At 37.7% G+C, this 26,513-nt stretch overlaps 1 protein-coding gene across 1 annotated transcript in view; it reads right to left on the bottom strand.

Annotated features, from left to right (window-relative positions):
- Nucleotides 1-4,728: 4,728 nt before the first annotated feature.
- The window catches only part of luzp2 (leucine zipper protein 2), a 169,575-nt gene continuing 147,790 nt past the window's right edge, over nucleotides 4,729-26,513 (bottom strand). Inside the window, exons 10-12 of the mRNA XM_086144019.1 lie at nucleotides 14,202-14,306; nucleotides 8,852-8,926; nucleotides 4,729-5,642 (exon numbers count right to left, since the gene is read on the bottom strand). Coding sequence (XP_086000145.1) covers nucleotides 5,535-5,642; nucleotides 8,852-8,926; nucleotides 14,202-14,306 — 288 coding nt within the window. The 3' untranslated portion in view covers nucleotides 4,729-5,534. The remainder of the gene's footprint in view (nucleotides 5,643-8,851; nucleotides 8,927-14,201; nucleotides 14,307-26,513) is intronic.

Below are 26,513 nucleotides of genomic sequence, written 5' to 3'. Positions count from 1 at the left end.
AGGACAGTGTTAAAAAAATTGCACTCCTGCACTGACAGCCGGTAGGAAAGTCTGTCATATTCCATGAAATCATAGGGCGCGCCTTGTTTAGCTGTAGCTCCTCCAAATTCTTAATGAACTACAGCGAGGATTTGAAGGCGGTTGAAGAAATTCATGCTCATTCTTAACTATGGCTACATACAAAAAAAAAAACAAAAAAACAGCTGCGACTATCATTCTTAAGTGACACCTGTCATTTACAATGATTTGCAGGAGACATAAGGAGGGAACTATTGCAATATGGAAGCAGGAGCTGCTGGATTTGCATATCACTATGTTTCCCCTTGACGGCATGTTGACACAGTGATTAGCGCCTCTGTCTCACAGCTGGAAGGTCCCTAGACCCTCTAGCTGTGTGGCTTTCTGTATGGAGTCTGCATGCTTTTTCTGCGTTTGCATGCATTTCCACCCGGTTCTCCAGCTTCCTCATACAATCTAAATAACATGCTGTAGGTTTATTTGAGACCCTAAATTGCCCAGACGTGTGAGTGAATGCATGTCTCTATTTGTGGCACTGTGATTGACCGGTGACTGGTTCTGGGTGTAACTGCAGGATAAGCTACATATATATCGAATGGATGAATAAATGTTACCCCACACTGTTATTCTAAATCATTCAGAAAAGTCAACAATTCCTGAAGCAGCAAAGCATTTGAAGATTAGTTGTACAAACCAATATGAACCAGTTGGATGTGCCCATTGCGGTGATCTGGATCAGTTCGCACAGAGAAGGGGTTGTTTTTTTCTTTTACGCTTTGAAAGGACAGGTGAGATATTGCAGGTAGTCTGTAGGCTTTTTGGAGAGACAATTACTGTAGATGTTTTATTGTTGCTGTCTCCACAACCTAGTAAATGACAACAAAATGTACTATTATTATTTCAAAAGAAATCGTTTCATATTCAAACAAAGTACAAATCTTCCCCTGTATACCAGCTGTCTTAGAAAATAGGTTTCATGAGCATTTCAGCCAAAAAATGGGGGTGAGTAATTGTCCTTACAAAAAAGCAAAATGTCTATAGGCTGTAGAAAGGCAATAACTGCAAAATGTAATACAGAGCATAAACTATTCTTTGATGAAGTCCAAAGCCAGTGCATTTTTTACTGAGCTTGACCATCTTTCTCCTCCCCTGTCACTGGCAAGTTTGATGTTTAATGGCAGCATTTTCAAGATCCACAGCAGGACCAAATCCTGCTGGCATGCCCTTTCATTGGTTTCTCAGCAAGCCACATACACAACCTGTTGGAGGTACTTGGACTATTAAAAAAAAAATTCCTTTGAAATAAACTGCTTATGCCATATCCAACTTGAACACTCAATTGAATCCAGTATTTGTGCCAAATCAAGAGGATGGTGGTTCTGGTATTATAAACTTATGATATAACATGGTAGAATAATATTAACTCTTTCCCCAGCACGGATTAGATTTATGACACACTTACAGATAAAAGAGTTCAGCACTGTAAGTATTTATGTCCTGCTGGGTAGAGGGCGTTTAGAGAAATAAGATAACTTAAAGAAGAAAAGGGCTTAAGATATGAAGAGCGAAAAGCTTTCAGAGGTAAGTGTCAGGCCAAACTCAGATGGCAGTGTTGGAAATCTACCTCCGCTGAGAAAGTGATGATGTACACAATCCAAGTTTGAGTGAGGTGAATTGTGATCAAATACAGTAATTGAAAGCATTTATTTTTAAATGATTAATGCAAACAAAACATCCAAAACAAGAGCGATACTTGCAAATACGCAAAAATACCGACAAGATTTCTTGTAGGCTTTCTTGTAGTGTTGTGTCTTTCTTATAGTCACTGCACTATAAGTATTACCAGGAAAATAGATAAATATATATATATATATATATATATATATATATATATATATATATATATATATATAATTACTAAATTTAATCATTATCCTGCTAAATCTATGGGATGATAAGCGTGCCGTGATGAGCCCTGAGGGCAAGATGTGATGTGATGAACTGGCAGCCTTACTTTAAACAAAATCTATAGACAATTACATATGGTTCATGAATCTCCAAAGAGATTTTTTTTTTTCTTTCAATGCAGTCTGAAGAAATAATTTTGCAGGAATTAGTTTGGAGATATGGTCTGCTTTAGCTCGCTAACCTTGAAAACCACAACAAGCTTGATATTAAAATTGAGTCAAATTGCCAGTAGCAGGACAATACCGTTTGCTTGTACTTTGTTGCCTCAATTATTGTGAAAAAAAAAAAAAAAAAAAAAAAAAAGGCAAGAAAAAATAACAACTTTTTCATTAAAACTCTAAATAATCATGTTTTCATTGTAGACCTTTCATGGCTTTGAATTTCAGTATGATCCAAAGTCAAGACTAAAATCTGTTTTATCTCCAAACAACTGTGACTAGGAGGTTTTGAAGGTACAGCAAGAGAATGAAACAGAAGCAATTGTTCTCATCAAGTTGTAGATCCTACGAGCTCAGAGGATTACACGAGAGAGACGTAGTAGTTCATCACTTTGATATTTCACGAGCATCAAAACTCTCGATAACAACAAATCTCTGTCTCTTGAGACGCCAATGTATCGTAAACTTGCATCCATGGTGAGCACCTTCGAGAAAGAACAGGCTTTGTTATGCAAAACATATCTATATAAATTAATATAACCCTTTGTAGAGTAGAATCTGAGGAATAGACATGCAATATTTCCATGAAGTGCTAGAGCTCAGTTGTGCCAAATGAAGAGACAATTCTTCTACGTGGAATGAAGACTATGAATTTATGGAAATATAGAGTAATGGTACAGGATTGGAGATTCTTTCCTTTTGCCTGGATCTACTTAGTCAATACTATTGTGACACTATTTTGAGCTGTTTATTTTTATGTGCAAACTTGTTTTGTGTGCCGGAAAACTGTCTTTTGTTCACTCATTGACGTCTGTGCACACTCAACCCTGCTTGCGTGCTCACTCAACCTCTTTTCAACTGTTTTTCACTTTGCTCAACATCTCTGGTAAGTGTGCTCTCAGTGCTTTCCACACCCTTGCTCAAACTGATGCAACGTTACGATATTCTGCATTTCCAACCCATCACCGACTTGGAAAAAGTAGTTTTGATTGGCCTCTTTGCATCCAAGAAGGCAGCTTCCAGAACAGTACAAGGTTTATAGACGTTTCTCATGGTTGATCTTTTGGCACTTGTTAACTTCGCCCACAGAACTAAAAAAAGGTTGGGAAGGTAGGAATAATTTTAGAAAATTTCTCCTACACCATGTCGCTAGTTGGATTCCACTAATCCTCCCACAGGTGGGAACAGGAGCCTGAATTGACACAAAGCAGCTGATCTGGATGACTGTCTCCAAGTCAGTGTTGTAATTGCAGAAGATTGAGCAGAGCTGAGCATGCTCAAAACAGAACTCTGATCAAAAGTATTATTTTGCCAAAAGTATATCTATACAAAAAAAGGGGTTTCATCTCAGGGAGGATATAAACTGTATTATCATATCAGACAGTAATGGGTATGTGTAACAGATTTCACCTATCCAAGTCAAGACAAAACATTAGAAAAGCATTTATACATTGTGCAGAGTCTGCTGAGACATTTAATTATTTATACCTATGTATCTATTTATTTGTTTTTTTCTTTAATTCGGAAAACAGTTGTGCTCTTAATTTTATGTTGTTTATCATTATGTAGACTTGGGAAATTTACAAAGTGATTTAGTGGACTATCTTGTTGTTTTTATAATTTACATAACACCAATCAGAATGACATTTTTGTGTTTTGTCTATACAAAGCATTTTCAATTTCCATGATGTTGATTTGTTTTTAGTGTTATAGCCTGCAGCTGGTGAAATTCGGAAGAAGGGTTTTTTTTTTTTTGTCTGACGTGCTTTTCACTTTGCTGTTGAATTAATATGTTTCAAATGTCATTAAAAAATAAAAATAGTGTTGTACAGAATTTTTGAATTCCATATCATGACCAATCACAATATAACCAACATGACATACAATACAGACACTGTTTAGTTTCTAACATTGAAATTTCTAGTAGAGAGTGTGAGGCCAATGATTTGTATGCTGCTAAATATCTGAGTGCATGGATAGTCCATCCTTTTAATTCCACTCCTTCTCATTTTGATTCCAATTTATGCTCACAATCCCTTTGAAGGCATATTACAATAGCAATAAAAAGGTCCAATTTCAAGGTGTCTCTAAATAATTTCTCTGGTATCAGTGCAGCAGACAACAGCACTGCTTACTACTGATACATAGAAAGATGCCCTAGGGTGTCAATGTTGTTAGCACACAAAAACCCTTCCAGTTAGTTTCAATGGCACATCGGAATGATAGCAGCAAACTTTTAACCTGACAAGCTTCTTTCCAAACCAAGATATCACATAGATATCGCAACGCTTATTTGCCACAGTTCAGTTGAAAGGTTACCTCTCAAAATTTTATAATGTTCCTGTCAGCTTTGCACAGCAAGTCAAGGATCATATCAGTGGAATGAGGACACCGTAAGAGTGGGCAGGAGTTGAAATGTTGACGATTATCGATCAGTTTGGGCAGGTAAAGTGATAATCACCCTAAAATTACTTTCCAAGAACAATGTCCAACACAGCTTTAGCTATTATAATCTGCAAATCATGACCGTTTCTCCCACATTGCAACTTTTTTCCAGTCGATCACAAACGTAGTCACTCGATTCTTTCCCACAAATAAACATTTATTCTTCACACATTTACTGAAAATTACAGTTTATTGAAAGGACACAGAAAGGTCAGATAACACAGATACATGTAGCTAGGAGTTACTACTCAGTGCATGGCACATTCTCAGGGAGACGACCCATTGTGAGTCTTTGGCTCTTTGCCTCTTGAGTGTTAAAGGCAGAAAGAGTGCTGAAATATTAAATGTTGAACAGTTGGCCAGCCAACTTGAGCCTCTATATTTAAAATGTGGACGAGTAAATTAACCTTGCTACAATGAGTGACAAACATAATTCTAAGTTGGGTAGTAGTAAGAATAGTACTATAAGTAGTAGAAGTACTTTTTCGTTGTCAATTAATATACTTATCACAGGATACAGTGTCAGACCTCACCAGTGCAAAGGGATTTTTCTAAAAAAGATCACACATTTATAAAGCAGTGTTCTCACTCAGGATAAAACTCAGATAAGTAAACAACAAATGAACAATCAGGAAACAAGTAACCAGTGCCATTCCTACCTTGAAACGAAAAATAAAATTTCTAAAATGCATGCCGTTGTACTATGGAGGTTTTCTGATGACAGACATTTGTTGACAATTCCAGGTCTCAGCTTTTGCAAACAATGCTGATGTGCGTATATGTAGCTGTTCATGGGTTAAAAATGTGTGTTTGTTCGTGTTTGTGTGTGTCTGTGTGTGTGTTGAGGCGCACTAATGTTTTTGTGAGTGTGCGCAAATGTGTGCTCTTAGAAAGATCATTCAGGCCTATGCAGAAATTCTGCATTTTTGATGATATGCCATCCGCTCAGTTGTATTTATGTGGCTTTGTCTTTTTGCTGCTGCTCTCCTCTGCCTCCACACTGTCATCTGAGAGCTTTGTGTTGAATTTTCCAGGCTGTGCTTGGCTCTTTGGCTGTTAGGTTCAGAAGATAAACATCTGTTAGTCGCAGTGACACCATAATATTAAACTTCCAAACATATGGTGGTCTGTAATCTAAAAAAAAGAGAAGAAGAAATAGAATCTCTAATATATGCAGATTGCACACAACGTAAAAGAATCATTCATTAACTGGTATGTTTCCATTAACCAATTTTACATTGGAAAGAAGATTTAATGTATAACTGAACACCATGGTTTACCTTCAATGTGATGATTCAATAAGAAATTTACATCTTTGTGTGCTGGGGTGGTGGTAATGGTAGAGGGAGGGGTTATAGTGGTTGAGTATAGGAGGTATAACCTTCTATATTTAAAATGACCACTCAAAACCATTTCTAATTTCTTTTTTATTGTTATTATTAATAATTATCATTCATATAGATATAATTAAAAGCGTTCTTAATATGTTAACATGAGCCCTGATCACATTTACAAGTTGTAAGCCAAAGCTCTGTCTGGAGCTGATTGTTTTAAGCTCCCTATCCAACTGAATCTGAAATGTCTCTTGCAGTTTCCGAATGAAAAAAAAAAGAATTTAAGCATATTCCGATACAATATATTTAGGTTATCTTTGTGACTGAGGCAAAGAAATCAGTGTCGGTTTACTAGCAGAAAATGCATTTGTGGCTCAAGGGCAATCCAAACCTACTGCAGTAAATTTGAACAACATGTTTTGTCCTTTCATTTAAATGTTCAATGACAGCAGTTTTGCAATGTATCACGGTAGCAATGAACTGTCATTGAAAAAAAAAAAAATTATATCATGATGTTCCATTCGTAAAAGCTTTTAATTATCATGTCTTGTTATTTCAAAAATACTTTACAAAGACAATTAATTCTCTGAGGACAAAACCACCAGGAACAAAGGGGTTTATTCAATTTAGATCTCTATATACAGGACTGTCTCAGAAAATTAGAATATTGTGATAAAGTTCTTTATCTTCTGTAATGCAATCACAAAAAAAACAAAAATGCCATACATTCTGGATTCATTACAAACAAAACTGAAATATTACAAGACGTTTATTATTTTAATATTGCTGATTATGGCTTATGTCATAAGAAAACTCAAAAATCCTATCTCAAAATATTAGAGTATCATAAAAAAGTATTTTTTGTTCTTTTAATTGCATTACAGAACTTTATCAGAACTTTATCACAATATTCTAGTGTTCTGAGACATTCCTGTATGTATTTACATATTTTCCACCAAGATTGCAAAGATTGTGCATTCAAGAATAAAGAATTGAAAACATGATTTTAGTGTCTTTTTTTTTTTTTTTAAGGATAGTAATGGTCTGAGCACATCAGTGAGGCAAAATGTTTCCTAGATATCCCCAATAGAAAATTTTTTGAATCCAATCAACTGATCAGAAGAAATTGTTAAAAAACAAACGTTCCCCCTTTTTGCTAATATAATCATTGAAAAGATGGGTGTCAAGTCACTGATGAAGCACAACTTGATTAACACTGCTGTAAGTATTTCACAATTTAAATTTATATAATTTACTCTTGATAGGAAGGAACAACGGAGTTACTGTCATTGAATAAAACTACTTTTAAGCAGACATCTTTAACATTTGTATAATTTCTAATAAAACTGTGGGGTGTCAAAGATATACCATTCTGATGTCACATTAATAAAGCGGGATGCTTGTGACTGCTGAACATGCAAAAGAAGTGATTGATGATAAAAGAACATGACCAAACACAGCAATCTTCACAATATTCTATTGGAGATACAACTTTGTTTGAGTGAGTGTTAGATTTTTTTATAAGGTATATTTAACAGTGCACAAAGCATTTAGCAACCCCGAGCATAGTATTGATGCTGAGGCTCCAGCGAAAACCTGTTTTGCAATCAGCCTGCCTAAGGAGACTGACTAGATGAGAACTCAGTGCACACCGTGTATCTCACCTACACAGAATAGATCCTGGTATCTTTCTGAAAAGCTTTCTTTGTGATGAAGGTTCGGGATGCCATTCTAGTTCTCAGTCTCACAAATTGAACATGAGGACACATGAAGGTAGAGTAGTGACAGAAATAGGGGCATGTTAATGCAGAAGGCGCCATGGAGACCAGAAAGGAAATCATTACTGATCAAATTATTATCCAAGCCCGTCATGTGACAGATGCTAAGAGATGGAGAGAAACCTAGTCATATATTTAGTGCCGCAACATAGTGTGCGAATCCTTTAAGCTATAACACAGGGAAGTAGTTAGAAAAAAAATGATTCAGAGACCAAATATAAATGATCTGTAACGGTATTTGTGCTAATTTGTTTTATAAACAAATTAAAAAAGCTATAAACTAAATAAAAAAAAAAAGTTGTCCAGTAAAAGATTATTACACTAAATTGTGAGACTTATACTGAAATTAGAGGTATTGTTTTGCTGTGCAATCTGCCTCTGCCCATTGCACTGAAACACACTTTTGCCTTGGTACAATGATTATTAGAAATCAATAGACCATTGGCCCTATTTCTGTAGGTGTATTATAATGCTATCCTATCCATTGTGCTTTATTTTTTGGGCATAATTTATCAGTTTCTTTTTAATTTGATATTTTGAAAGTAGATGAAGTTATTATAATTGTTGTTGTTGCTGTTGTCATTGTTATTGTTATTATATTATTATTATTAAGTGTTGTTATTACAATTAATTTATAAATTTGGCTATTCCTCTATTTATGTCTCATTTGTATTCTATTCATTTATATTTTATGCTCTGTAGAGAACAAAATCATAACCATGTATGTCTTGGGAGGCAAAAAAACAACGAAAAATCACAACAGCATAAATTAAATTCTTTGCCGTCCACAGCTGTTGTTTGCCCAGCCATGGTTGATTTTGAGTCTTTACTTGTTTGTGTCTCACCTGTTGCAGGATTACCTCCCTGATTTCAATAAAACAGAGAAGATAGGGATCGGGAGGACCTGACGACTTTCAGAATGAATCTTATTGCTTCTCCAAGATTTCTTTAAACTTTCTCTTACTACATCCGGATTATCATTCTTTCCTTTTTTTGCTAACATTTTATTTTTCAAGGAAATACTTCAAGAGCATTATATATTTATATATACATTGATATCCATTTATATACTGATAAAACTGCATTTTAACAGGCTGCTGGTTGAGTATGCTGTGTATGTGCTCTCAAATTCATTCAAGTGAAACCCCACCTGCTTTGGCTCTGGCTGCTTCTTATCATCTGGAGCAGATCCCTCCGTCTGATTCTGGAAACACTTGCCCCCGGTCTGCAGGAGGAAAGACAAAGACATGTCAAAGTGCACGAGCGCTCAGCCATGTATTGAACATATGTTGTCATTAAATAAAATTTAAAAAATAATGGTAAAAAAAAGATATGTCTACAGTAACATTAGCACGGGTGAAATTTGGCACACATTAGACAATTATAAAAACAATTTAATGATGAGTGGAGTTGAGGTTCTCATTCATTCAGTTCATGGTGGATTCTTGTCGAAATCTTCTTGAGGTAATTTGACTTGAATTTCTACAAATTTCTTGAAGAAATTTAAGTCCCATTGCCACAACAAGAAGATTTCAACAACAATCTAATGCAATAACTAATACTGAAAATACTATTGCAACAACTTACAACAACAACGGCTAACTACTGCTACTAGTAGTACTATGACAACTAGTAATAACAGCCATATTAGTAAACATATCATTGCAGCATTATAGATGCTGCAATGAAAACTGAAATTTTGTATGAGACTTTCTCTTAAATACTTTAATTAAATTTAAATGATGATGAATACCTGTCTGGTAAAGACAAAAGTGCCTTGACTTTTGGCCACCAAATTCTAAATCACGTCATCTGTGCGTCCAAGTGGGTCTTTGTGCCAAATATAAATACTTTCTCTTAAGGTGATCCTCAGATTCAGCATCATCAAGAACAGGATGGATGGGTGGATGGACGGACAGATGGGCAAATGGATGGATGAATAGTTGAATTGATGGATGGCTCCCCCCCCAAAAAAAAAACAACAAAAACAATAAATTTTGCTAATTTTGACATTTCTCCTAATAATTGATATAGTAACTTTACTTGTGCTACAATCTGATAATTCAAGTGAATAAACAGCATCCCCTCAAATCTTTTAGTACATATTAAATGATTTATTTTGACATCCCGTTGTATTCAAGATATTTAAATGCACCTAACCACCTCTATACTGTACGGTAGTTTCAAACCTCATGCATTTTGCGTTACCCACGCAGAACTAAACGCAGAGGGTTGCAGCAAACCTTTCACATTCAGCTTTTGAACAGAGGCAGAAACTGTGAGATGTAAACGCTCAAACACATTGTCTCCCCTCCTTTCTCGAGCGCAGCCTACAGGGAGACGGGGACTGCAAGAGATGTGGCATCTTTCATAAGAAAACATCATATGAGTCTCTGTTTCAACTATGCCTCCTCTTATCTGTATCAGAACATTTCTTCTTCTTGCTGTAGCATTAATAATACTGGGCCCAAATTCTATAATTAAATATGGGACCCCCTAGAGCATTGTTTTTGGCATGATCTCATTGAGGAACAATCTTTTTCTATGGTTTCCACTGATAGTAATTTCCTCTTGAGATGGCATACCTCCGTTCTCCTGCCTCCAATTTTTTGTCAGATTGCATCAGTAATAGCTCATGATTTCCACTTGCCATTGCTCTCTAGATTCTACAAAATCACTTGGTTTTGACAAGGATAGAGTTTTTCAGAGCCTTCCTGATAGCAGATTGAGAGTACCGGTAGTCCAGGTCCAAAGTATGTGACTTTGAGGCGGAAAAGTCCTTCACAGAAACTCAGTTTACAAGAGGTCAGTGATTGCTTGTCTCTTTTCATACTCAATAACGGCTTTCAAAGAGTCAGCAAGGTTGTTACCCAAAATCTTCAAATGAAACCCCTCAGTGTGAATCCCCATCGACACGGAAAAAGTATGCCTTTTTATCCAATCCTGCCCTTACTCTCACTCTCACATACATTGATAGTTCAAATGAATTTCAGGTACTACGAAAAAAAAAAAGAAAAGAATAAAAACAAACATAGACATGGTGTCCGCAAAATTTTACGCACACGTAGCAATGGGTGAGATGAAATGCGAGATTGATAATACAAACAAATAATGGTGTTTGATTACAAGTGAATATCAAGGGACAGTATTCAAAAGACTGCATTGAGTAAGTTGAAGAAGGTTTAAACTACCATAAGAATAAAAATAATCAATCCTTTCTTAATCAACCCCAACTTCTGGACTATAAGCTGGTACTTTTTTCACAAGCTTTGAACCCTGAGGCTTAAACAATGATGCGGCTAATTTATGGATTTTTACAAGCTAAAGAGCTTCATGACGCCAAAATATTTAACCTTGTCACATTGGACCAATGAAATTACACATAGACACTGCAGAACGCGCATGTGGTTTACAAAAGTGACATTGAGAGCATCAGCAAGGAAACCAAGGAAGTGTGTGATGGAGGAATTTTGAAGCTGTTAAATTTCCACACGGTTTTAGTGCGCAGGATAAAAATGAAGATAGCCATCAATGACTTTTCCTGGTAGGCTACTGTTTTTTTTTTTTTTTTATTTTGACATGTTACAGGCACTGTTTGAAAAATAGCATTTACAGCATGTACTTAATTTCCATGTAAATATCTCATGGACACTTGTGGCATATAAGTGTAGCCTATATATGTACATTTTTTTTCTCATCAAATTTTGTGGGTGTGGCTTCTATTTAGTTGCACTGAATAGTCCAAAATTGTGGTGTGTTAAATGTTTTTCCTCTTTAAAATATACATAACAAGAGGGCATTCAGCATTGGGCATTCATTTTGTGCAAATAATACAGGAGCATTGCTAAAAGGGTGGCTGGAAATCAAAAAGCAGGAAATTAAATAGTCATTAGTATCCACCCAATAATTCCATTAAGAATGCAAAAAGTAATCCCTCTTAAAAGATGAGAGAGGCCTGTAATTTTCATCATAGGTACACTTCAACTGTGGGAGACAGAATGAGAAAAAAAAATCCAGAAAATCACATTGTCTGATTTTTAAAGTATTTATTTGCAAATTATGGCTGGAAATAAGTATTTGGTCAATAACAAAAGTTCATCTTAACACTTTGTTATATACCCTTTGTTGGCAATGACAGTGGCTAAACATTTTCTGTAAGTCCTCCTAAGGTTTTCACACACTGTTGCTGGTATTTTGGCCCATTCCTCCATGCAGATCTCCTCTAGAGCAGTGATGTTTTGGGGCTGTCGCTGGGCAACATGGACTTTCAACTCCCTCCAAGGCTTGTCTATGGGGTTGAAATCTTGTGACTGGCTAAGCTACTCCAGGACCTTGAAATGCTTCTTACAAAGCCACTACTTTGCTGCTTGGGCGGTGTGTTTGGGATCATTGTCATGCTGAAAGACCCGGTTTCACACGTTTCATCCTCAATGCCCTTGCCGATGGAAGGAGGTTTTCACTCAAAATCTCATGATGCATGGCACCATTCATTCTTTCCTTTACACGGATCAGTCGTCCTGGTCCCTTTGCAGAAAAAGAGTCCCAAAGCATGAGGTCTCCACCCCCAAGCTTCACAAAAGGTAGGGTGTTATTTGGATGCAACTCAGCGTTCCATTCTTTCTCCTCCAAACACAACAAGTTGAGTTTTTAACAAAAAGCTCTATTTTGGTTTCATCTGACCATAGGACATTCTCCCAATCCTCTTCTGGAACATCCAAATGCTCTCTGGCAAACTTCAGACAGGCCTGGACACGTCTGGCACTGCAGGATTTGAGTCCCTGGCAGCGTAGTGTGTTACTGATGGTAGCCTTTGTTACTTTGGTCTCTGCAGGTCATTCACTAGGTCCTCCCATGTGGTTCTGGGATTTTTACTCACCATTCTCGTGATCATTTAGACCCCAAAGGGTGAGATCTGGCATGGAGCCCCAGATTGAGGGAGATTATCAGTGTTCTTGTATGTCCTCCATTTTTTAACAATTACTCCCACAGTTTATTTCTTACCTATTGCAGATTCAGTCTTCCAAGCCTGGTGCAGGTCTACAATTTTGTTTCTGGTGTCCTTTGACAGCTCTTTGGTTTTTGCCATTGGGGAGTTTGGAGTTTGACTGTTTGAGGTCGTGGACGGGTGTCTTTTATATTGATAACCAGTTCAAACAGATGCCATTAATACAAGTAACATGTGGAGGACAGATGAGTTGCTTAAAGAAGTTACAGGTCTGGGAGAGACAGAAATCTTGCTTGTTGTGAGTGATCAAATACTCATTTTACAGAGGAATTTACCAATTAATTCATTAAAAATCCTACAATATGATTTCCTGGATGCTTTACCCTCATTCTGTCTCTAATAGTTGAAGTGTACCTATGATGAAAATTACAGGCCTCTCTCATCTTTTTAAGTGGGAAAACTTGCACAATTAATGGCTGACTAATTAGTTTTTTGCCCTGCTGTAAGAATATAATCAGCTGACAAGATTGCACTAAATGTTAGCTAATTTACAATATAAATCATCAAAATCAAAACATTTTGCAACACTACACTAAAAGGCTCTATTAGAAACTGAAATTTTCCATCCATGTAGCAATTTAAAATGTGCTATCGAGCATATCTCTAGCATGTAGAGTGGCAGTCGAGGTTAACTCGAGGGTGATCACATGTGGATGAAGAGAAAATATTTGCAAAGAAAAAAGTGATGAACAGCCAAACCAGTAATTGCAGCTTCAGTTTCCTTTTTAACAGGATTCAAAGTGCATCCCATATTGGTATTATCATGCTGGATTCATTCCAGGATCACCGAACAACCGTGCCATCAAAGTGCTTGTTTGTCTTTTTAGAAATATATTCAAAGGAAGATCTGCCTAAACTATGACATTTAACTTTATCTCTAGATTATATAACAAATGCCATATATCCAGTGTTTTGTGGGAAATGCATTATGTATCACATGTCACATTTCTTCATTTCTTTCCCGCAGGTTCCTAAAAGTCATTAAAGACCAAAATGTAATATTATACATGGAAGAATTCACATTCTGAATAATCATGAAAAGGTGCTAATCTGGCCACAACTTGAAATCAATATTCATTTATTTTATTAGTTAAGATATGAGGTATCACAATTTTTTTGATCCTCATCTGAACAACAGTAAAACCAGTTATAGAAAATCATCCAGCATTGCAAATTTGATACCATAAATGCATATTATCTAGAAAAAACATTGCAACCTCATAGATTTAGTTTATTAGAATTAACTGCCAGTTCAAGTATAACTCATTTGCCCATCATATGGGTTGAAGACCATCTAATTGTACATTTTGCTCCGGCTCGTCGGGGTATTAATTTCATTCGATAATCATGAATGAGAACGTATAAAGAAATTGAAGTGGTTTCTTTGACTTGTGATTAAGGGAGTGAAACATAAAGCCACTGAACAGATGAACCTCCTGAATTCAGGCTCTTAGGTCACATAGACCATTGCACTTTCATTACGGCAAACACTCACCTTTTCCATCTGGCACTCCATGATTCCACCACTGTCGCCCCTCATTACTCCGACGTTTATGGGCGATTTACTGGCTGGGGCAATTCTCTGAACTTTGGAGATATCCTGTTGGAAAATAAATAAATACATAAATAAATGACAAAGAAGAAAATATTTCAGCTTAGTGTTGATAATTAAATGCCTTACTGTTATTTAATGCTCTGGGGGGTTTCTGAAAAATAAACAGTTCTGACTTCCAACTGCTGAATTTATATTTATTCATTTGAACTAGTTTAGTTTATTGCTTGCAAATAAATCATGAATTGAATGACTATTTTATAACAGAAAGCAAATGGGGAAACTAAAAAAAGGCTAGTAAAAAAACACATTTAGCACTAACAACATATTTTCTTTCTTTCGTGATTTTTATTTATCTACTTTTGTCAAACCTTTTCCAATTCTGCTGAGTGAAGTAAGTCCAACTCCATGCTACCCTTTTCTATTATTTGGTTTCGACAGTAAGCAGTATTTTTTTTAAGTGTTATTGAAAATAGCTGTTTAAATATTTCTCACTTTATTCATAGGTTAAGTGACGGAAGATCGGGATAGGCTTAATTGTCCCAAGAAAAATGTTTGAATAAATGCAGCCACTGTGTATAAATCAAGACAACTGAATAAAAAGTCTGAGAAAATGGATCTAAAGTCCAGAAGGGCACTATCTATAAAAAATAGACACAACTGCTGGCTGAAGTGCTGGGATTATGCTGAAAAAAGATTTGGGATTTAGTACCACAAATGATAGGCAATGATGTTTCAGTGCAGAGAGTCGGAACAAAATACAGCCATGGAATGTTAAGACGGGAGGAAAACAAGGCACAGCCTGAGATGAAACTGAGCTAGAAGTTTGCCTCGGAGGGTTCCTCCCAGCTTTTTGGTAGAAAATGTCTTTCTGACAGTAAAAGGGCCTCTGTCAAAAAAACCTTTGGGGAGTGTGACAAAGTATGAATACTAAGTCCAGTTAAAGCAGCAACTCGTGGTCGCTGAATGGATTCACTGATGATACTTGTGTAAGAAACCGCATATGGTTTTCTATGCACCTTGTTTTCTGATTTATTTTAATTTTATTGTTATTATTTAGATTTTTTGAATCATTGCACATGGTTAGAAAACATTGCGATTACGCTAAATAGAACCTTTATAAACTTCTGGCATGTGTCACAAAGGCTCTGTATGGATTTGTAGAAGAGAGTTTTCAATGCAAATCTTTCGATGCAAAAAAAGTGAAAAATAAAATAAATAATATATGTAACCTTGAAAAAAGAATTGGAGGGGGAGTCTGATCTGAAAAGTTTTATTTTGATTAATTTATTTAATTATTTTTAACAATATTAATCAGAAACTTAAATGATTCTTACACTATAAGTATCAGATTTAATAATACCTATTATTACATGATATTTTTTTTAAATATACCTACAAATTAACCATTCAAACTTTACTATGTATATGTTTATTTATAAGTACTGTAAACCCGATGTTCTTTACACCAGGCAATTTTACATAAGTAGCACAGCCGTTCAAGTTCTGAAATGAATGCGTTGCCGGTACAATCATAGGAGGATATAAAATTGCTTATTTATTATTTAGTTCAAAAGAGTAAATAGTTAATTGTGCCATATGTCAAAAAAAGATGCACATCTAGGTCATGGGATTTTTTTCGAGAAAACGCACCGTGGCATCTGGACATCCTTCGTTCTTTTTTTACTTTGGTGGTTTTAGCTAAAGCACTTAAAATTCAATTCTTATGGTGAGCATTTCCGATAGCTGTGCCAGTGGCTTGGATGAAATCCCCTAATGGGATCTGCTCTAAGTGTCTTCACACTATGCTAGTGTTATTAATGTTTTAAAATGTGTGGAATAAATGCATTTGTTTCAGTTGATTACGTAGTCATACATTCAGATAGAGCTGACTTAAAGTAGGATCATTTTGAAACCATTTTTATACCTTTCTTTATAAATTCTCTCATTTGAATAGGCCTGCTGGCTGTGCTCATCAAAAGATAGTTACTACCAGGCTTTACAACTTCAGGGCAAATGCTGGAATATCGTAATGAAAATAACAATAATAATGTTTCTTTTTATACTAGGTATGAGTGTGAGTGTGAGTGAGTGGTGTGCGTTTGTGTGCGCATGCTTTTACCCTGTGGTATAATACATTTCTAGTGCAGCATGAAAAAATAAAGAGCTTGAAAAAATAAAAAAAATACGGTCATTCTGTCATGAAATCTAACAGGTGTTTTGATGTGAGCCAAAACTTCACTAATAACCTGGTGCTTCAATCCTAAAAGGCATATTTTTGAACGAAAACACGAAAAGCTAGTGCAAGCAGACACAAAAAAATGACAAAAACACACTCTCAGATTTGCCTAACGTACAACAGCTTAGACCCCAACCAAATTCTCAAGTTTCCGCTTACATCACTGCAACAACCTACGATCTGACACATTTCATCCATCCATTTATCCATCCATCCATCCATCCATCGTCTGCCGCTTATCCTGCACTAAGGGTCACGGGGTCATCGGGCCAGAGGTGAAGTACACCCTGGACTGGCTGCCAGTCAATCACAGGGTCACAGGGCGGAGAGAATACGTGAACTCCACACAGAAAGGTCCCCTTGTAGGATTCGAACCAGAGTGCTTTGTTGTGGAAGTGAAAAAAATGTGCATATTTTTATTTTTATTTTTTTCAATTTACAAGTCACATTCAGTCTTTCGATAACCCTCCCCCCATTCTTTGTGCCCACACCACATCTCTTTATCCACAGGCATCACAGTATGTGGTGGAGACATCAAAAGCCTCCAGACAAAATTGGCTCTTGCTTCCCTGCCATCACTTTACAGTATCCCTGCAAGTATCCTGGTCAGTTATTTCTATATCCGAATGAAAACATAGCAGGACACAGGGTGAGCTTTTGGTACCTTTAAGTGTTATTGAATGCGTCACTTGAAAGCAGCAAGCAGTGCATTTTGCCTTCTGCCTCACCCTCAAAGTACAAAGATGTTGCAAAGGATTCAGCTTTGGTTGTCCACATTGAAAGTCAAGGCACAAATACTTATGATGAAAAAAAAAACAAAAAACAATCAATTCCAGCGGTTTATCTCTGTAGTCTCTTCCATGTCAGATACAGTAGAAACCCACCAGTAAAAACCTCCACAGCACATATTTCCTCCAAAGATAACTGTGTTGCGGCTAGTGTTCTTTACAAAGCAAGTACAGAGCACCAGCCTAAACTGGGTCAAAAGTGGTCTCTTGAGAGCATGAAGCAAGATGGTTTTAAGATGAACACACGTAATTTTAACCTGTCAAGCTTCCTTCTTACTATGTCAGCTGAATACACATCTTTAGCAGGTTCCCTGAAATTGGCATTAATTTTGGATAGACATCTTCTTTTAGAATGATATTTCTCTGAACTTTTGACTGCATCCATCACAACCTTAATTTTACAATTCAACAATGAAGGAAGGGAGGATTTAAATGTGCTTCTTTGTCCCGAGTAGGTGAAAGATGATGGAGGTCAAACTTTTCATTTTGGCACATAGGAGTGTTTTCTCATGTTTAATTTAAACACAAAACAAGGACAGGAGTTTGCAAGAGAGTTTCCTAAATATCAGAGTTCATTTGTTTTTATTTACACTGCAGTTTTAAATTGGGTTCAGAAATACATGGATGTTATATCCTATCCTGGATACTTCATTTGGAAGCACTAAAGAGTATTACAGGAAAGGAAGGGACACTCAGCTAATTTTTAAGCTGTGTATATCAGAAAATTGACTTCCCTATACCTGAGAACATACTGACTATATTCAGATGTGAAAAAATGAGCAATTAAGAGGTATCTCCAAAATCTTTATTTTTGCTACTCCTAAATCCCCTATTATTCACTTTCAAGCATCTGCTTTCTGACTTTTGTTTGGCAGAGATGATTATCTCATTGATTATATGGACAAGGATATGATCATACAAGTAAATAAAACACGCTAGGCGAGGCAATCAAATGCCAGATTTCTCCTCCAGCTCACTGCTTACAGCATCCAAGACATCATCTCACATTACTTTGATCAAAATTACACGCCTTCAGACCACAAGACTTGGCTTTTTCCCAAAAGTCTTAAATATGAAGCATCGCCTGCTCTAATCTTGCTGATCTCTGCATCGTCACATTAATGAATCTTTCATCAGCAAGAGGGTTTTTGTCGGTGAGGCGAGGTCTGCTGCAAGAGTCATATTGGTGGCATCAACCGGAGCCTAGAGCCCATTACATTAACTCTAACTTCAAGCAGGAGACTGATAGTAGTGTCAGTAACCACTTGTACAAATATCCCTTCACTTATTCACTTTATAGTTTAACAAAAACAAGCATATCTAAGTGTTCTCCTGAAACCCAAATGAATTGGAACCCATTGACTGATTAATATCATTCTCTATGTGTGAAAGCTTTGTTGTGTTTTTGTCTGTCAATGTTGAATGTCAGCTTGGTATATCCCTAGGTGTAAAAAATAAGTCTTTATCAACAGCTGTGATCATATTTTCATAATCATAATTATAAAACATGCTTTTTGGTTGAAACAATATCATATATATACATCTATACAGGATATAGATATTGTTTTTCAAAGAGTATCACAACATCACAACACATCACAACAAGTCAGGACCAGTGATTGTGGGAGACTCGGCATTTAATCCAATATTAACAGTTTTCTTTGTTTCTTACCAATTTAAATCACCATGCAGTAACCCCATTTGCATTTAAATAGAAACATTTTTTTTTTGTTCCTATCAAATGCTTACAAATTAACTTGTGTAGACTAATTTTGTGCATTTTTGTTTCTATTTTTTAATAGAGTTTGGATTTTGTTTTTCCTAAATGTTCAGAATTTTATAATAGTCAAAATGTATGTGAAACTACACACCCACATATAAGCCAGTGCAATAGCGCATCGTGTCACTCATGCTATTTAATAATATTTCTTTTGGATTTAATGCCATTAATGAAAACAACATTTCCCTAAACAATACCTTCAAAGACCAATGTTCTTGGCATTTTCCTCTATCTTTTGTGAGCGGATTGTTATCCAATGTCATAACTGCGGATCATTTGGCTCCTTTACACATAGTAAGTGCTATTGTGCATGTTTTGTTTTTTTTATCACCTAATTTCAGATTAATTTGGCAGTGATTTAAACAGGACTCAACCCACATACAGAGACACAGACAGCATGAGCAGATGGAGAGCCACAGTAAACTTTACAGATCAGGCTGACTCAGATTTATCAGCCCGTCAAAAGAGTACAGTTGCTTAAGGAGATAATAAGCAACTGCTTGAAACTGAAGCGCTGCTATTTTTATGCAAATGAACTGAGAAGTAATTGGCTCATTAACAAAAATAAAATCAGCCCACACCTAACTTGAGTTGCCCTTTATTGTGTATATTTTGAGAAATGGCTATGTGTTTGCTATTATTTGGCACACATTAGCAGGGACATGAAAAGGAATAGGCACAATTTTTCTGAAGGTGGGATCATTTTACATACAGTACATGGCCGTGAACACCAGTCTAGATCGGTACAAAAAAAATCTCAATTTAACTCAATATTTTCATATGTCACTACAGAGGGGCAGTTGACACGGGTGGGACTGGTGGAATTGAGGCATGATAAGAAAATGAGGGAATGAATAGAAAAAAAAAGTAACTCCTCTACAGGGCATGTCAAATCTCTAAGGCACCCACAAAAGAGACGCAGAGTCAATTGTGACTGCTTTGAGGAGAGAAAAGCCTCTTAAAAACAGAATTGCTCACCAGGATCATGGAGGATAAGGCACAGTGGGGGTCTGGCTGAATCCATGATTTCAAAGCGACTGCGGCGTCTGCTTTTCAGAAATCAGAACTAACGCAATCTCTGATTGAAGTTGACATGACTGCTTACTGGTGGTGAAAACAGATAGCGTCAAATATATTTTCAAGCGATAGAGACAGTGTGTACTTTCTGATATATTTCAACTGTACTTTTAGGGAATGTGTGGATAAAAATATGTTTTAGGTGAAATATAAAGAGAAAGTCAGGGGTCTGAGTAGACAAATAAATCTTTGACATTAATCATAAAATGCCAAAATGAAGGTATTATTGTGACTTTACAATGGTCTCTGCATTTACCTAACATTCCTTCAGGGAATAAAAGTGAGCTCCAGCATGATTCTGCCCTGTCCTTGACTTTAATAGGGTTTCCCCAATAATGGTGTTACATGCAGTTTATAATTTAATCGAAAACAAATCTCCGTTCATCACACCAGTACACTCATATTGCCCGCTAGTAATTTGAATTTAAAGCTACGGTACTACTTACATAAATTCCTTTGACTACGGCCAGTTGTTGACATGTTATTATACTGAACAGCCTCTGGAATCTTGATTGCACAGCTGTTATATTTGGTAGTAATTATTTTCTGGGCTATTTTTCTCGGGAGAGTGATTGTCGGGGCATCAGGTTGACAAATAGCCACTTGAAAAGGAGGTTATAATCGGCAAACACTTAAATTCAAATTGCAGACAGTGCATTATGTCTGCTGTGAAGTGCAGCGATGTGGATATTTTGACAATGTGTTAAAATGCATGATTTAACCAAGCTGGGAGCCACAATAGAGCATAAATCCCACTTGGGAGGGTTTACACCAGAATAAAAAAAAAAAAACATAAATAAATAAATATATTCAATCAATAAATACACGATTAAGAAATTAAAAAATATAAATATTTAAAAAAAAAAGCAATGTTCCTTTTTTAATTGCCTGGCTAGGAGGCCTAGATGAAGGACCAGGGAGAAGATGTATGGATGTTGCAAGAGAGAACATGAACTTAGTTGTGAGAGAATAGCATAGAGACAAAACGTTTAGATGGAGAAGGTTAATTCCATGTGGCGACCCCTGAAGGGAGCAGCCAAAAGAAAAAAAATAATAATCAGAGGTCACTCAGGTTTATCGGTTTTTACAGCCAAAACCGTAGCATGTTCCATTGGTATTATTATTGCGGGGAAAAATCGGGTTTTCCGTGTATTGAATCTGTGAGAATTTACATCGTTCATGTTCTACTCTTCACTTGTTATGCTAAGACGAATCAATCGGTAGGTTAGCTGTCATAATGACAAAAGGGAGGATTGTGGGGAAAAATCGGGTTGTCCTTGTCGTGTTAACAGCTGTGCGACATGCAACAAGCCTCGTTCATTCCTAAGCGACTTGTTGTGTCACCAGCTGTGCTGTATGTACTTTACCCGTCTCATCATGCTGTCTGTTCTCACGTATAGAACAAATATGTGTATGTGAAGGACATGCTAATGTACCCAAGAAAGAATTATTAACAAACTGATGGAATGTGTATGTGTTCTTCCTTTGCTTGTCTTTCTTTAAAAGCCTGCCTATAATATTGTTCTGTGTCCAGTCTGTAAGGAGACTGCACCCTGTTTGGCCAAATAGAGAGACTTGAGCTCTGATTCCGATTGCAGATAACTTCCGATCGCTGCTGATCATCGTTGACTGTTTTTGGCAATCACTGGTTGTTCATGTTAATTCGATGCATCATTGTTGTAATGAATTCTTGTAATCTCAGAAGACTTATTGTGGTCTTGTCTCCTCACCATAGAGACTCTGCCTCTACAAAGTTGGCGGCGAGGATGGGATCGGGTACGTGATCTGGACTCTGCCAGATGGACCTGGCCAAACAAACCTTCAGCTTAGAGGCTTCCATCTTTCGGAGCCCGGATTGTCGATCCGACCCAATGAACAACCACGTGCGGTGAGGACACAATGATACACTTTAGATAGAGCCAGTGGAAAAGGAAAATATCTCACAACCATAGAGAAGTTGTTGACAGGCATATCATGGTTATTGCTGCAGTATTTTCTGGGTTTGTATGCGGCAAGAAAAATGAGAGGTTCAAAGTTGTACACAGATTCAGAAGTAGATAGAGTTAGGATTTCCTTCTAAAGGGAGTCTTAGTGAGAACCAGCTAGAGCAGTTAAAGGCAATATTATGGCAGATGGTGCTTATGAGTGCAGCTCAGCATTCTACCTTGTCCAAAAGAACAAAGAGAAGGGAAAAACAAAGGGCTTAAAATTCAAAAACACTTAAAACAGAGACACCAACCTCTGAGAGACACAGTGGACTTGGATCTGGACTCTGCTTCGGCAATACGTCCAAAGATAATCTCACAAAATGGGAGACTGATCTGACCCTATTTTTCAAGGAATCTGGACCTACTATATCTGAAATATGACGCCTGATGAACAAATGTTGGGCAACGACTATCACAAGATCCAAGGTGTGCTCACACCAGCAAGAATGTCCTAACCAGACCTGACCCCATGGGTGTTGAACCACTAGAGCCATATGAAGTTCGTCTGAAAGAACATTTCCTGAGCCGATAGAGGCCGGAGTTGGCATGGATGGTGAGAAAGTGGTGCATCACCTGAAAGACGTGCCCACTTTCAAGTATCCTGCAGCATGCAGAATATGCAGAAGAACAAGTCCAGAGAAAAGACGATGACAAGAGCAAACCAGACAAAGGAAGATGGGAGAAATGTAACTTGCAGCGTTTAGTGCATGAAGGCCACCCTTACAGCATTTCCAACACTGGCTGGGCAGGGTTGGGGGCAAGAGGAAAGAGGACGTGAGCGAGGCAGTTTTAAGAGAGACCAGAGTGTGTGTCATTATTGTGAGAGGCCTGGACACTGGCAGGCGGTATTTCCGGAGACATTGGGGAAGCCAGCCTTCCCAGGGTCTAGCAGATGCAAGGGGGGAGCTCCGGAGGAGCGGACTCCTGACAAGGGCCACCATCTTTCGAAGATGCAAGTAATCATCTTACACCTACACCTACTCAACCAGACAAAAGCCAGGTTCTTGAGTTACCATGTATTTTAGTAATATAGGCTATCAGAAATCTCCAGAATTAACAATAAAAGGTTTCAAATCATCCAGTAAGGGTTCATGTAGATTTAGGGGCTACTAAGTCAGTTTTACGAGATGACACCCAAAAACAAGTGGACGGACATGTGTAACAATAGGATTAAGTGGTGTTCCAACCACAAAAAATTGATAATTGGCCCTAAAGTGTGAATTAGATCATCAGGTGATAGAGTATTCCTTTTTGGTGTCACAGAATTTTCCTATAGTTAAATGTGATATAAGTATACCCTTGTATGTCTATGAGTGGAAATTAAAGGCACACAGAGAAGCCAGTGGTCTTATCTGCTTGCTCATACACACAGTATTGCAGCTTATAGCGGCATAAACGATCAGTCCCTATATCGTATGGCAATAGAAGGCCAGACAGGGAATAGAAGAATGGTGTGTTGAAAGAAGGTCAGAGGAAGTGTTTATGAAACATATGTCTTGGACAGAAAAGGTGGCTGCTGTGAGTATGTCTCTTTCTGCATCTCAGGAAAAGGTTTTCTGTGAGTCTACCCCTTACAGATCAATAGCTAAGCCAGCAGATTGGGAATGGCGAGAGTTTGGCCTATAGAGAATAGTGCTATAGGTAATGTGTATCGATCGATGTTGGACAACATGATGTAAGGCTTATGAAAGGAGTTAAGCCCTTGGTGGTGCACCCCAAGTCTGAATATAGGCCATGTTTAAAACAGTACCCCCCTAAAGAAAGAAGCTATCGATTGCATCATGCCAGTATTTGAGACATTGCTGAAATCTGGTATAGTTGTACCATGTGACTCTCCTGTATGCACCCCGATTTTCCAAGTTAAGTGAAGAGGAAGGGCAACCTATAGAATGGAGATTCATACAAGATCTAGAAGCAGTAAATGCAGCAGTGTACCAACGGGCACCAGAAGTATCTAGTCCATATACCATAATGTCATTTGTTCCACCAGGAAACAGATACTTTTCTATTGTGGACTTGGCTAATGATAATTTTTTTCTCTGTGCCAGTACACCCTGACAGTCAGTTCAGGTTTGTCTCACCTTTAATGGGCGAGGGTATACATGGACAAGGTGCCCAATGGCCACGAAAGTCCAGGCATGTTTCATAGAGCTCTGAGTGAAAACCTGCAGTGTTACATCTTCCTGGGGGCCTCCACTTGTGCAGTGCGCAGATGATTTGCTAATCTGTAGGCCTTCAAAAGAAGCATGCAAAACTGATCCAGCACGACTACTTTAACATTTTTGACAGAAAATGGCTACAAGGTCAGTAAGCAGAAACTTCAGTTTGCATAAAAAGAGGTGACTAATTTGGGACATGTGATCACATGGAGAGGTAAATCTCTCTTTCCCAAATGAGTTGCTGTAATACAGAGGCTGCCAAAACCTGTGATTAAAAAACAAATGGTTAACTTTTGAGGAGTGACGTCTTATTGTAGTCAAACGATTCCCAACTATTCAGAAAAGGGAATCACCTCTTTCTTTACTGGTCCACGGGAAAACATTAAATGCACATGATTAATTACTTTGGACTCCTGAGGCAGAGAAAGCATTTGAAGATTTGAAGACATCTATGTCTTCGTTTCCCAACTCTGGGCCTACCTTGGACGATTTGCCATTTACTCAATTTATGGATCAGAAATCTTGATTTATAACATCTATCTTCTGTCAGCCTCATGGAGGCAGTTGCTTATTCCTCTTCTGAGCTTGATCCTGTCACTGCTGGTCTCCCACAATTTTGAGAGCAATAGCTGCAGCAGAGAAGGCTATGTTGGCATTTTGGAGCAATTTTTAAAGATGGAGTTTGGATTGGCCCTGACAATAGGCCTTGTTTGCCAAAGGCCCTCTTTCACCCATATGCCAAGCTCAGTCATGGTAAAGACCACGTGGGTAGGAATGCTATGCAGGCAGCTGTAAATGTTAATTGGTATACTAAAGGTTTTGTAACATTTGCTGTGGATTTTTGCAAGCGATGTTATCTATGCAGCTAACAATGCAATCGGGTGCAATCAAAATACAACAATAACACTATTCACCCCCAATGATGGATTAACTCCATCAGAGGGGTAGAAGTAATGCTTGGTGATAGTGTGTATGTTCAGCAAATGGTTGAAGTGTTTCCTATTTCTAAACAGGATGCAGGAACAGTGGGAAAAATACAACTGGTACACATCATACCACAATGGGGAATACCTCGGCCCATAAGCAGCGATAATGGGACCGGGTTTGCTAACCGTGCTCTTGATGGAATCTCACATTCTTTAGGGTTTAGCATCACGTGTCATTGTTCTTATCATCCACAGTCCGCAGGTGCAGTGGAGTAAGAGACTGGGATCATAAAAATTAAAACAAAAAGTATTGTGAAGACGTTGGGCTGACAGGTACTTTTCCACATGTGCATGCAAATTAGAAATAAATATGGCCTTAACCCTTTTGAAATAATGTTTGGAGGACCCTCATTTACTGGCATGGGCCCAGTGAGGCCTGCCTTGACCACTGGTCAGTATAAAAGATGCCGTGCTAATTTGTCGGCCCTGTCATTACATTACATTCATAGGTGAAAACTATACTTCCTGTGCCAGCCACTGCAGTCCATATGGTCTGAATCCAGGAGACTGGGTGCTCATTTACCGCTGGCAAAAGCATTGGAAACAGTGACGCAACATCGGGCTGTTCCAGATCCTATTTGTCAGTGAGACAGCAGTAAAGTTGAACGGAAGGGTGCATTGGATTCACGCAAGCCATTGTAAGCAGATCCTGGATCCAGAGGGGTAGGGGGACGTAACAGCTACCTCCATCAGCAGCATGCAAAGCTCCAACAATTGACTGCGTCTCACTGGATAGCCCCTTTAAGAGGCTAGGACTGAGCCAAAAGAAGGCTCAGGCCTGTTCCTGTTATTGAACATGATGGTGATGACCCTTTATGTTATTGGGGAATTGTGGCACACTGGGGACGACCCCCTCCTCCGTCTCAGAATGGAATGGAAAGAGGGTTCCCTTGCACTACATTGTCCTGCCACGCAGTGTTGTAAGGATAATTGCACAGTGTACACCATTAAGGATGAAGTACTAGCCTTATGTTAAAGGAGGCTGAAGATGGTATGAGAGGCATTGCATGTGATAGACGACGCAAAGGTGTCTGTTCCATATTGTTGCCTGAAAAATTTGATACTAAGAGTATTCTTCCATTTTGGTGTAAACGACACAATCATGTGAGGAATCACCAGCTTATGGGAATCACAGTAAATGGCATCAGAAATGTCTGCGCATTAAAAAAGATAAATAAAAAAATATAGTCATTTGGCATACGCTTTTATCCAAAGCGACTTACAGTGGAGATGCAGGA

The sequence above is a fragment of the Fistularia commersonii genome, chromosome 3 (genome assembly GCF_037954325.1).
Source record: "Fistularia commersonii isolate RoL2024-O1a breed Wild chromosome 3, RoL_Fcom_v1.0, whole genome shotgun sequence".
Classification (NCBI taxonomy): Eukaryota; Metazoa; Chordata; class Actinopteri; order Syngnathiformes; family Fistulariidae; genus Fistularia; species Fistularia commersonii.
The sequence above is the reverse complement of the archived record's forward strand: the minus strand, read 5'-3'. Positions and strand labels throughout refer to the sequence as shown.